A 14004-nucleotide genomic window follows, 5' to 3' on the forward strand; every position below is an offset into this window, starting at 1 on the left:
AGATTTTTGTAATGGCCATCTATGGTTGTTCTGATATCTTTGAGCATCCTAACAATCGTTATTTTAAACTCTGCATCTGGAAATTTGGTTATATCTGATTCACTTAGGTCCTTTTCTGGGGATTTCTCTTGGTATATTTGTGTTGTATTTCTCTGCCTCCGCATTTTCTCTTCACGGGAGTGGCTGTGATCACGTGCGGGTGTACAAGCGCTGGTGGCCTTGGCCTTTGCCCCGCCCCTGTGTGTGATATTATGCTCGGTCCTGAGGGCACTGGCGAGCACCTTTGCTCAGCTGCGGGTCTCCGCCTGTTTCCAGGCTTTCACCCTGCCCTTGCAGGAGGAGCCCACTCAAGGAACGGCTGCTAGCCTTGGCTCTACCGCTGGGCAGGACTGCGTTCCCAAGCTCAGCTCAGTAGCGGAACTCCGCCTCTTCTGGGCTTTTGGCTCCACCCCTGCGGGAGGAGCCAGCTACCAAGTCAGACTGCAAGCCTGGGTTGCACGGGCAGGGCAAGGCTGTGCTCCTCTGCCCTTGCTCAGGGACTGGTCTCCTGACCAGTGATCTTTAATGTCACTGTTGTCATTATTTTGTGGTCTCAATATAAGATAAACAATTTAATAAACGTATATGTCCTGATTGTTCCACTGACCAACTATTCCCCGTCTCTCTCCCTCTCCTCAGGTCTCTGAGACACAAGAATTTAAAATCAGGCTAATTAATAACCTTACAATGGCCTCTAACTATTCAAGTAAAAGGAAGAGTTGCATGTTTCACTCTAAACAAAAGCTATAAATAATAAAGCTTAGTGAGGAAGGCATGTCGAAATCCAAGGCAGGCCAAAAGCCAGGCCTCCTGCACCAGTTAGCCAAGTTGTGCATGCAAAGAAAATTTTCTTGAAGGAAATTAAAAGTGCTACTCCAGTGAACATACAAATATGAAAGCAAGCCTGACCAGGCAGTGGCACAGTGGATAGAGCGTCAGACTGGGATGCAGAGGACCCAGGTTCGAGACCCCGAGGTTGCCAGCTTGAGCGCGGGCTCATCTGGTTTGAGCAAAAGCTCACTAGCTTGGACCCAAGGTCGCTGGCTCGGCAAGGGGTTACTCGGTCTGCTGAAGGCCCGCGGTCAAGGCACATATGAGAAAGCAATCAATGAACAACTAAGGTGTTGCAACGCGCAATGAAAAACTGATTGATGCTTCTCATCTCTCTCCGTTCCTGTCAGTCCCTGTCTATCCCTCTCTCTGACTCACTCCCTGTCTTTGTAAAAAATAAATAAACAAATATGAAAGCAAAACAGCCTTATTGCTGACATGGAGAAAGTTTTAGTGGTCCAGACAGAAGATCAAACCAGCCACAACAGTCCCTTAAGCCAAAGTTTAATCCATACAAGGCCCTAACTATCTCTTCAATTCGATGAGGACTGAGATAAGTGAGGAGGTTGCAGAAAAGTCTGAGGCTAGCAGAAGTTGGTTTGTGAGGTTTAAGGAAAGAAGCCAGCTCCATAACATAAAAATGGCAGGTGAAACACCAACAGCTGATGTAGAGGCTGTAGTGAGTTATCCAGAAGATCTAGCTAGGAGAATTAATGAAGGTGGTGACATTACATAACACATTTTCTAAGATTTTACTTATTGATTTTTGGAGAGAGGGGAAAGGAGAGAAAGGTAGGGAGGAGGAGTAGGAAGCATTAACTCAATAGTGGTTGCTTCTCACATGTGCCTTGGCCCGGCAAGCCTAGGGTTTTGAACCAGCAACCTCAGCATTCCAGGTCAACACTTGATTCTCTGTGTCACTACAGGTCAGGCATAACACATTTTCAATGTAGAAAAAATAGCCTTTTATTGGAAGAGGATGCCATCTAGGACTTTCACAGCTACAGAAAAGTCAATACCTGGCTTCAAGGCTTCAAAGCTTTAAAGGACAGGTTGACTCCTTTGTGAGGGGCTAATGCAGCTGGTGACTTTAAATTGAAGTCAGTGCTCTCATGTGCTGTTCTGAAAATCCTAGGACCCTTGAGAGTTATGCTAAATCTATCCTGCCTGCACCCTATAAAAGGAAAAACAAAGCCTTGATGACAGCACATCTACTGACAGCATGGTTTACTGAATATTTTAATATTTGAGACCTACTGTTCAGGAAAAAAAAATTACTTTCAAAATACTACTCATTGACAACACACCTGGTCACTCAAAAACTCTAATAGAGACTATGAGATTAATGTTGTTTTCATGCCTGCTAACACAACATACAATCTGCAAGAATAATTTCGACTTTCAAGTCTTATTATTTAAGAAATACATTTCATAAGGCTATAGCTGCCATAGGCAGTGATTCCTCTGATGGGTCTGGGCAAAATAAACTGAAAATCTTATAGAAAGGATTCATCATCCTAGATGTCTTTAAGAACATTCATAATTCACAGCCCAAAGCCAAAATATCAACATTAACAAGAGTATGGAAGAAGTTGATTCCAACTTTCATTGATAACTTTAAGTAAGGAGTTCTGGATTCCAGTGAAAAAAATAACTGCAGATGTGGAAATAGCAAGAGAACTAGAATTAGAAGTGGAGCCTGAAGAGGTGACTTAACTGCTGCAATCACATAATAAAACTTGAACAGGTAAGGAGATGCTTCTTATGGAAGAGTAAAGAAAATGGTTTCTGGAAATGGAATCTACTCCTGATGAATATGCTGTGAAGACTGTTGAAATGACAACAAAAAATTTAGGCCCTGGCCGGTTGGCTCAGTGGTAGAGCGTCGGCCTGGTGTGTGGGGGTCCCGGGTTTGATTCCCGGCCAGGGCACACAGGAGAGGCACCCATCTGCTTATCTGCCCCTCCCCTCTCCTTCCTCTCTGTCTCTCTCTTTCCCTCCCACAGCAAGGTTCCATTGGAGCAGGGATGGCCCGGGCGCTGGGGATGGCTTCTTGGCCTCTGCCCCGGGTGCTGGAGTGGCTCTGGTCCGGGCGGAGCGATGCCCCGGAGGGGCAGAGCATCGCCCCCTGGTGGGCAGAGTGTCGCCCCCTGGTGGGCGTGCCGGGTGGATCCCAGTCGGGCGCATGCGGGAGTCTGTCTGACTGTCTCTCCCTGTTTCCAGCTTCAGAAAGATTAAAAAAAAAAAATTAGAACATTACATAAACTTAGTTAATAAAACAGTAGCAGGGTTTGAGAGGATTGACTCCAATTCTGAAATAAGTTCCATTATGGGTAAAATGCTACCCAAATAGCTTCTCATGTTACAGAGAAATCAATGGTGAAAGGAAGAGTCATTTGATGCAGCAAACTTCACTGTTGTCTCATTTTAAGAAATTGCCACAGTTACCCCAACCTTCAGCAACTCCCACCCTGATCAGTCAGCCAGACCCTGTATCTGCAAAAAGACTGAGACTCAATGAAGGCTCAGATGATAATTAGTAATTTTAGCAATAAAGTACTTTTTAATTAAGGTATGTACATTGTTTTTTAGACATACTATTGCACACTTAATAGACTATAATACAGTATAAACATAACTTTTATATGCATTGGGAAACCAAAAAATTTGTATGTTGTGCCTTATTGCAGTATTCACTTTATTGTGGTGGTCTGGAACCAAACCTGCAACATCTCCAAGTTATGCCTGTACACAGCACTACTGATATTTCCTTTCCTTCCCCCCTGTGATCTATAATGTGTGAGTATCAGAACTGGTACTGTGTTGAAGAAAAGGAATTACAAATAGATACCTAATTTCTCAGTATTAAAAATAACGCAAAAAAAGCTTCAAAATACTCTATCAATGACTACAGCACATATATGTACACTGAAAATGCAACACAGCAACCATAATCAATCTTGACTGAAACTTGAGAAAAAAATACATGTTGCTCCAAATTATAATTCCATAGAAATACTCAGGTTTTAGAAAGTATTTAAAAAGTTAGAAATTGTTTTTAAAATGAAGATAGAAAATGGAAACTGTAAGAAAAAACGTAAACTTACCAAATATATTAGTGGAGTGTCCTTTCTTTGCAATAGGTCTGAGTTCATTATGTCCCCATCCATATATCCTATAATTATCCCAGGCATGTTTCATCATCTGAGGAAAGAAAAATTATAATCCATAAATTCCCATCATTCACACTATTATCTCTTCATTTTATGTAATTTATAGATTCTAACACTATATCCTTACACATTCTCCTATATTTCCTACATTAATATGTTATTCTGTTAACATTTATATCAGTGTGAAACACATAAGTAATGTTTAATCTCAGTGTTTACACAACACTAGAAAAAATTGGATGTAATAGACAAGTTCTGTTTACTAAGAAGGAAGGTGCCTGGCATTCTTTTCTTTTAGGAACTGCCAATTATTTTGGGAACTAATCTCCTTCCCTCACTGTGATTTCGATAGAGTTGTCAATCAAGAGGCTCTGATTCCACAACAATTAACAAGGCCTGGCTAAAAAAACCCTTATTCTTAGACCAAAGATCAGCAAACTCTTCCTTAGAGTAAGTAGTTTAGGCTTTGCAGTCCATACAGTTGTATATCAACTACTTAAGTCTGCTGTTGTAGTACAAAAGCAGCGCTAGACAATACGTAAACAAATGGCATGCCTGTTCCAATTAAACTTTATTTTTAGAAAGGCAGAATTTGGCCCACAGGATGTAGTGTGCCAACCCCTGACCTAGACAAAATGATTTAAGCACTGACAATCAAGTCCTTTTACACATATTTTTACAGACAGTAGGAGGCAGAGGAACTCTCTCATTTTGCAACCTCAAAGTCTAACATAGAATCCTAGAGTTGAAGGGGGCTAATTCTCCCCCAACATAGAGAAGTTAATAATGAAAGAAAGAGAGACAGCTACATATTATTGACAATAACATCTACAGACCTGGATTCAGCCAACCTTGAAGCCCTCAGAGCCATTAAGCTAATAATTATTTTTGTATCAATTTGTTTGAACTGAGTTTCTTACAACCCAAGGAGTCTAAGCAACACAACAGCAAAGTGTTTAATTATACACCAGTTTAATTATTTATATTTAATAGTAGAACTTTAGTGTATCTAGAATCTGTTCATTTAATAGTACACTATTAATTAAAACATTTCTCAACTTGTTTTTTTACTGCCAGCCTTACTCAGACACCAAAGCCAGGCAAAGACATTACGGTCTGACCAGGCGGTGGCGCAGTGGATAGAGCGTTGGACTGGGATATGGAAGGACCCAGGTCGAGACCCCGAGGTCGCCAGCTTGAGCACGGGCTCATCTGGCTTGAGCAAAAAAACCTCACCAGCTTGGACCCAGGGTCTCTGGCTCCAGCAAGAGGTTACTCAGTTTGCTGAAGGCCCACAGTCAAGGCACATATGAGAAAGCAATCAATGAACAACTAAGAAGTCGCAAAGCGCAACAAAAAACTAATGATTGATGCTTCTCATCTCTCCGTTCCTGTCTGTCTGTCCCTGTCTATCCCTCTTTCTGACTCTCTCTCTGTAAAAAAAAAAAACAAAAAAAAAACAAAACAGGCAAAGACATTACAAGGAAACTAAAGACCAATATAAAACACAAATGTAAAACTACTGAACAAAAATTAGAGATAAATGACCAAATGCAGTTTAACCCAGGAATATAAGGCTAATTTAACATTAAAAAGCCGAACAATATAATTCACTATGTTAACTGAATAAAAGGAAAAACATCATCCAATAATCTTATAGATGCAGACAAAGCATTTCACAAAATCCAATACCCATTCATGATAAAAACTGTCAGTGAACTACAGCTATCAGGAAATGTCCTCAACCTAATAAAGGGCATCTTCAAAAAACCTACTTCTAACAACATATTTAATGGTAAAAGACTCAATGCTTAACCCTTAAAATTGAGAACAAATCAAGTATGTCAATTCCCACCACTTCTTTTCTATAATGTAACAGTCCTAGAGTGTAATAAGAGAGGATAAAAGAAAGATATAAAAATCAAAAGAAAAAAGGTAAAAGTTTCCCTAGTCACAGAAGACTTGATTCTGAACAAGGAAAATTCTAAGCAATCTAAAAAAGAAGCCACTAGAATTATTAAATTATTTCAGTAAAATAATAGAATACAAATTTAGCAAACTAACATCAAATATATTTCCATATGCTAGTAATGAATGAAAATGGAAATTTAAATATAATTCCATTTATAATAGCATCAAGAAACATGACCTACTTAGAAATAAATATAACAGAATATGTGGAAGAACTATATACTGGGAACTACAAAGCACTGCTGAGAAAAATGAAAGAAAATCTAAAAAGTAGAAAGATATAACGTGCATCAAATGAAGACTACTGTTAAGATGACAATTTTTCCAAATTCATCTACAAAATCAGTAAAATCCCAATTGAAATCCAATAACCTTTTATTTTCACAGAAAATAATAGCACTTTGAATGGCTAAGACAATTTATACAAAGAACAAAATTGGAGGACTTATCTGATTTAAAAAACTTACTATAAACTAATCAACATAGTATCATATTGGCATTAAGGAGCACGTAGATTAAGAGAATAGATATGAGTCCAGAAAGAGACACGACACGTATAGATTTTGTCAATTGATTGTGAACAAAAGTGCCAAGATAATTCAATCAGGAGAGGATAATCCTTTCAACAACTGGAACAAGTAGAAAGAGCCATGTGAAAGAAACAAAGCAAGACCTTTACTTCACACAATAAAAAAACTAATTCACAACAGATCAGACTGAAAAGTTAAAAAACTAAAACGTGCCCACACGAATGTTCACAGCAACTTTATTCATAACCACCAAAAACTGGAACAAATGTTAAGCAAATGTTCAACAAGTGAATGAATAGAACAAACCATGATATATCCATAAAATGGAATACTAAGAAAAAAATTACCTTTATGTGCATTTGCACAGGTAAATCTCAAAAACTTTTATGCTGAGCAAAAGCCCAGCAACAAAATATTACAGACCTTATTATTCCATTTGACTGAAACTCTAGAAAAGACATCTATCTACAATGACTAAAAGCTGATCAGTGGTAGCCTGGGACCAACGAATCAGGTAAACTGACCAAAGAGGGGCACAAAAAATCTATTTTGAGATTATGGACATAGTCACATTTTTTTTTTTTTTTTTTTTGCAAGGGGGGTTGGGGAGGGGGAGAGAGACGTACAGACAGGAAGGGAGAGAGATAAGAAGCATCAACTCATAGTTGTGGCACTTTAGTTGTTCACTGATTGCATTCTCGTATGTGCCTTGACCAGGGGCTACAGCCAAGCCAGTAACCCCTTGCTCAAGCCAGTAACCTTGGGTTCAAGCCAGCAACTATGGGTCACATCATTGACCCCGTGCTCAAGTCTATGACCCCGTGTTCAAGCTGGTGGGCCTGCGCTCAAGCTGGTGACCTCAGGGTTTCAAACCTGGGTCCTAAGCATCCCAGGCTGACACTCTAGCCACTGTGCCACCACCTGGTCAGGAGACATAGTCACATTTTGATTATCATTGCTGTTACACCGGTGTATACATCTGTCAAAACCCACCAAGCTGTACTCTTAAAACAGGTACAATTTTGATGTATATAATGTTTCAATAAGTTGAATTTAAAAAAATTAATAACCTTCCATATCTTCCCCACTCATAATTTCTACTCTCCTGGGGCAATCACTTAAACTTTCACCTGTTTTTTCTATTTACCATTATATTTCTAAATATAGGTTATACTGTTATTGCTTGGGTGTTTTTTGTTTTAGCCATTAAGATAATTTAGCTCTCTAATGTCTCTATCACCTCACCTCCACATATACTTCCCCATATGTATTTCCCTGACCCTCATCCTCCTGATACACTACTTAACATTTTTTCTTATAATTATTATATAACTTCATTCAATTTTTGTTTTCCCTGCTTTTAGCTACTGGTCTGAGGGTTTGTTGGGGTTGTTTGTTTGCTTAGTTTTTAATGTAACAATGATGAAACTATGAGTTTCACAACTTGTCACAATATAATCAAACACTTTAGATAAACTATCAGTTCTACTTTATCCTGTGATACATTCTTCCTGAAGCTCTCTCACCTCCTCCTTTAATCTGGAGTTCGGTTCTCTCCAGCTGAAGTTCAGCCACCATCCTGCTGACTGTCCTAGTCACAGTCCTAGGAATGCCCTCTTTACTCTCTCTAATGGCAGATACCATTTCCAAATCCCTTTTCTTCCTATTTTTGAGCTAAAACATATTTTATAGTAGCAATCTGAGAAAAATGCCTAAAAATATCTTTACCTTCAGATTTGACTCATAATTTTGATTGAACACATACTTCTTTCTAGTTTCCATTATTGCTGAGGAATCTGATGCGCCATTATGTACAATCCCAATCTTTTGGGTGGAGCCTGTTTTCTCCTCTGTAAACTTTTAGGATCTTTATTTTTTTTTCTTTAATGCCTATTTTTCTAAAGTTTCAGGAGTCTTTATGTTGTTGTTCATTGTGATGGATGCCTGGCAGGTCCTTTCAATCTGGCAACTTACTTCCTTTAGATTTGGTAATTTTCTAAAATTGCTTCTTTGACTTCTTCCCCTCCATTATCCCTATTCTCTCCTGACCATACCTATCTAATCACTTGTCCTAGATGTCCTAGACCAGCAATTTTCAACCTTTTTTTCCCTCATGGCACACATAAACTAATTACTAAGGAAAAAGAGTTATACAGGCCTCTTCTCCATTAGTAACTAATTTATTTGTGCCGTGAGATAAAAACAATTGTCTTTAGTCAGGGGCACTGACTTCTTCTCCCTTAGTAATTAGTTCATGTATGGCACAAGAATAAAAAGGTTGAAAATCACTGTCTAGACTGATCTTAACATTTTGTTATTTTCTCAATCCTTTCTTCCCCCTAAGAGATTTGCTTAATTTTATCTTCTAACTCCTCTACTGAATTTTTAAATTTTATATTTTTAACTTCTAAGAGTTCTTTCTTACTTTATAAATATTCTTATAACTTACTGTTCTCATTTCATGATTTCAATTGTTTTGCCACTCCAGTGATATTAATTTCTTTACATATTTTTTTCTGCTCCTTATATTATTTCTGTATCCTCCGAATTTCTTTCTTCCATCTGTTGTTTTCTCCTGTGACCAACTTTCCTTAAATGTCTGGTGATCTTTGCTTTGCTCTCCACATAAGAGTGATGTACTTACAAGACAAAGACTGTCAGTGAATGAGCAAGACTAGCTGACTGAGCTGCATCTTAGATCAGGTGAAACCCAGGCGTGCTGGAGAAACAGTATAGGTCTTTTCTCTTGGACCAGTCTCCTCAGAGAGAAGTATTCCATTCCCCAACTTATTGAACAGAAACCTGGCTTCCAGAACTCTGAGAACTGAGCAGCAGAAAGTGATCTTAATATTCAGAATGCACTTTTCACTTAATTCCTTCTACCCCACCACTCCTTTCATTTTTTAGAATGGCCTCTGAACTTTTCATGCAGCCATGTCTGATATTCCCAATGTCCAGATATTCTTTAATTCATTCCTCCAAAAGATTAACTTTGGTCCTCTGCTGGGAAGGGAAGGACAGCAGCTAAGATACATAGCCAGAAAATTAGGTATCTAGAAGTTAACCATCTTTTAAAACTTTCAAATAATCCTCTTCCAGATCTATTTTTAACCCATGCCTTCAAAGGTAAATAGTATCTAATTCTTAAAATAGTCTCTAATTCTTGAAACTTCCAGATATTCTGTAGTTCACATCACCTTGCCTTTTTTACATATATATTTTCTAATTGTTATTTATTTACTTATTTTTACTTATTTATTTATTTTTGCAACAGAGAGGGGCACATCAGGGACAGACAGGAGAGATCAGAAGCATCAATTCTTTGTTGCAGCACCTTAGTTGTTCAATGATTACTATCTCATATGTGCTTTGACGGGGGGGGGGGGCTGCAGCAGAGCAAGTGACCCCTTGTTCAAGCCACCTTGGGCTTCAAGCCAGCAACCTTTGGGCTCAAGCCAGTGATCTCAGGGTTCCAAACCTGAGTCCTCTGCATCCCAGTCTGACACTCTATTCACTGTGCCACTACCTGGTCAGGCTAATTTTTATTTACTGATTTTAGAGAGAGTAAGAAAAAAGCCTGAGCCCAAGGTTGCTGGCTTCAGCAAGGGGTCACTCGGTCTGCTGTAGCCCCCTGGTCAAGGCACATATGAGAAAGCAATCAATGAACAACTAAGGTTCTGCAACGAAGAATTGATGCTTCTCATCTCTTTCCCTTCCTGTCTGTCTCTCTCTGTCTCTGTCACACACAGAAGAGAGAGAGAGAAACATCCATTTGTTTTTCCACTAATTTACAAATTAATTGGTTGAATCTCACATGTGCTTGACCAGGGATCAAACCTGCAACCTTGGCATATTGGGACAATGCTCCAACCAACTGACCTACCCAGCCACCTTGCCCTTGTTAGCTCTTCCCCTGCGAGCTTAGGTTTCAACTTTCTTTGCTCACTAAGTAACTACAATGTTTAACAGGAACCTACACAGGGGTTGTTAATATGTTTTATGTTGATTTACAAGAACACTGGATAATATGTTGTGCTCTTCTTCATACAACATTAGGGTGGTTATGAACTTTCACGGACTGGGACAAAATTTCTGGCAGCTCTGCAGCTGAAAACCACTGTTCTAGAGGATTAATTCAGAAGGTCTGGGTTGTCCAAAACCTGCACGGAGCTAAGAAAGGTTTTAGCCAGTGCTGGGCTCCTGAAAAATAACCTATAACCCTTTATTACCCTACCTATTAAAAGTAGCTTTGTTCACCTAAAGCCTTAGACTGTGTCAGATAGTTTATGTGAACAATGTGATTTACAGTAGGGGCCTTGGGCCATATAGTATCAGCCTGGCCCCTGTAGGAATTGGAGAACTAAGCTCAGCCAAGTTTACACATAACAAACCAATAAAAACCCTGGACACCAAAGCTCAGGTGAACTTCCCTGGTTGGCAACACTTCATGCACACTGCTACACATTACTGCTGGGAGGATTAAGCACTGTCCATATCACTCCGTGAGGAAAGGAAAACTAGAAGTTTGTACTTGGTTTCTTCTGGACTCTGTCCTATGTGCTTTTTCTATTACTAATTTTAATTTTGCTGTAATAAACTGAAACCACAAATATAATAGCTTTGCTAAGTCCTATGAGAACTTCTAGCATATCACTGAGCCTTTGGGTGGTGTTAGGGTCCCCTAAACACACAGTTACCTATCTAAATTACTAGGTACATGAGAAAGTATTTCAGTAAATCCTAATGGCATCTAAAAATGCAGGTCAGGCATCTGAAAAAAAAAAAACTATTAACATCTCCCCAACACTACCTAAACAAAGTGCCTAAGCAATCTATGCATAAACAAGACACCAGGGGTAAGATAAACTCAGAGTACAGTTCTATTTTTATTCCATCAAGGTCAAGGTCTTATAATAATTTATAAGGCCAAGCTTAAAGTACCTGCTAAATGGTTCATATCCATTACTAGAATATATTCATAGAGATATCTGATTATTTAAAATATTGATGATGCTATTACACTCAGACAAAATCTTCTTTTACATGGGTAGTAAAACTGCAAATTATACCCAGAATTAGCTGGAGTTCTAATTAATAAAGTTCATCTGAAATGTTCACTAAATACCCTCCACCCAGTATTCTCTTTATCTCTAAGTCATTCCCAAAATAACAAACTGAAAGACTTCTGTGACTAAACAAATTTTAAAACTTCTGAGATCAATCCCTCCCCATTCTTCAATCCACTGAACTCTCTGGAAGGAATATGTTCTTAATCAGCTGTATAGTTATGGGTTTTATGACATGTCCCTTAAAAGATGGCAGATATAATGCTAATTTTTCATAAGCATATTTATAAGGAGATATGCACAGTACCTAACAGAGTCCTTTATAACTTAACACTTAGGAAATTTCTCATTCAAAGATAAATTATTTATAGAGCTATTCTATATTATTTATAAAATGCTAAATATCAACAAATCTCTGAACACGGGTTGAGTGATGTAACCATCCAAACAACATTACAAAATTTTAAGTGTCCAATAACTATATTATAATCCATATTAGGAGAGTTCTAGCCCTTACTGCCAACTCTGAAGTCGAACTACAATTATGACCCAAAAACAAACAAGATCAAATATGACAACATAAATTGTGTGTGCATGTGTGAATCTCCAGTCAAATATATATCCATAACCACTCTGTATCATAAATTTCAGCTTATTATTACCTCTTTAATTTTGTCCCTTTTCTTTCTTATGTCATTATCTTCTGGGTCTCCACCATTTATTCCTAAAAGATTTGGTATAGGGACTGGTGGCAGTGGCTTTTTCTCTTTCGTCTTCATTTCTTGGAATACCTTATTTTTCTCTGTCTGAATTTCTGCCTGGATTTCTTCTCTTGACTTTTTTAATTTTTCTTTTGCTTCTTCCAGGGCTTTCTCGTGATCAGCTCGGATTTTATTTCTCAAACGTTCCTCTTCTTCCCTTTAAGAAGAGGAGGAAAAAAAGATTGGTTAGCATGACCCTCAAGAACTTCAAGCTTTAAATGTAAAACTTGAAGTTTCCTCCACCAAACTCTGATAGCTTCCTTCTTCTGTCATTAAAAGGTAAGAATGATCTGTAGAGATTCAATCTGTAGAGATTCTGATCTATCTGCTAAAGAACAGGACAAATATAACTTGGTATGGGCCCTGGATGCTGTCAAGCTAACACTTTACAGAATGCATGAAGAGAAAACCTAGAAAGAAAGTTGCAATTTCAGGGCCAATGAGAACAGAAAAAACAGCAATCAGTAACCTATTAGTAGACACATGAAAAGGGGGGGGGGCAGGGAATGAGGAAGAAAGGAATGAAGGGAGACATACCAGTGAGAAATTAGATGGGAGGGAGAAAATTAAAAGTAGAATTAAGGGCCCTGGCTGGTGGCTCAATGGATAGAGTGTTGGCCCAGCATATACTTGTCCTGGGTTTGATTCCTACTCAGGGTACACAGGAGAAGCAACCATCTGCTTCTCTTTCCGTCCCTCTCCCCCTGCTCTCCTTCTTCCTCTCCCACATTCAATGACTTGACTGGTTCAAGCCTCAGCCCCAACGCTGAGGATAGCTTAGTTGATCCAAGTGTCAGCCTCAGGCACTAAAAATAGCTCAGTTGTGAACACTGGCCCCAAATGAGGGGCAGGGGGGTGTTGCTGGGTAGATCCCAGTAGGGGCACATGCAGCAGTCCATTTCACTAGCTCTCCTCCTCTCACCTAAAAAAAAAAAAAAAAAAAAAAAAAATTGCCTGACCTGTGGTGTGGCACAGTGGATAAAGCCTCAACTTGGAATGCTGAGGTTGCAGGTTAAAAACCCTGGGCTTATTCAAGCTAACAATCAAGCATTGGGGGAGGGGCGCGCAGGCAGCCTGAAATACTTTCTGGAGCACAGCTGCGAATCCAATCACTGAAATTAGCTTAACCCACGAAATCTGCGCACCCACGGGGCTCAAATTGATAAGATCTCTCCCAGTTCAGCATCCAAGACAAGAGGCGTGATATTTTTCAGTGCCTTTCGCTAAAGGGGCGGGGGCAACTTCTGATTGACAGAGCCTCCATATTCAGGGATATACCTAACAAGAGGGACTAGGCAGATAGTAAGATCTATACAGCAAGCAGCGAATAGTGCATCTTCTTCCCAGCCAAAACAGGCTACAAAGTGTGGAAAGCCTGGGTTGAGTGGTCCAACTGAATGGTAGGCGCTGAACAGTCACCTTGACAACAATTGACTCCCAGCCCCACCTGATTACGCTGGAGGCTCTGACTGCCAGAGCCTTACCCAGAGCCTTGTGCTGAGTGAGGATAGAGTGGGGATTTCCCAGCTCTTTGAGCCTTTTACTCCCCAGACAGAAGCAGTGGCAGCCTCATAGCTGGATCACCAGGCTGCTAATTCAGGAAGGGGAGACTAGGAGAGAGACTCCAGGAAGG

General features: G+C 39.4%; 1 protein-coding gene and 1 pseudogene across 1 annotated transcript in view; one reads left to right on the forward strand and one right to left on the reverse strand.

The window, feature by feature from the left end:
- Positions 1–14004, reverse strand: part of MAN1A2 (mannosidase alpha class 1A member 2) — a 155886-nt gene that overhangs the window by 110923 nt on the left and 30959 nt on the right. The window contains exons 2-3 of the mRNA XM_066268165.1: positions 12273–12528; positions 3978–4074 (exon numbers count right to left, since the gene is read on the reverse strand). Coding sequence (XP_066124262.1) covers positions 3978–4074; positions 12273–12528 — 353 coding nt within the window. The remainder of the gene's footprint in view (positions 1–3977; positions 4075–12272; positions 12529–14004) is intronic.
- On the forward strand, positions 689–3410 carry LOC136328671 (tigger transposable element-derived protein 1-like; annotated as a pseudogene).

The sequence above is a fragment of the Saccopteryx bilineata genome, chromosome 3 (genome assembly GCF_036850765.1).
Source record: "Saccopteryx bilineata isolate mSacBil1 chromosome 3, mSacBil1_pri_phased_curated, whole genome shotgun sequence".
Classification (NCBI taxonomy): Eukaryota; Metazoa; Chordata; class Mammalia; order Chiroptera; family Emballonuridae; genus Saccopteryx; species Saccopteryx bilineata.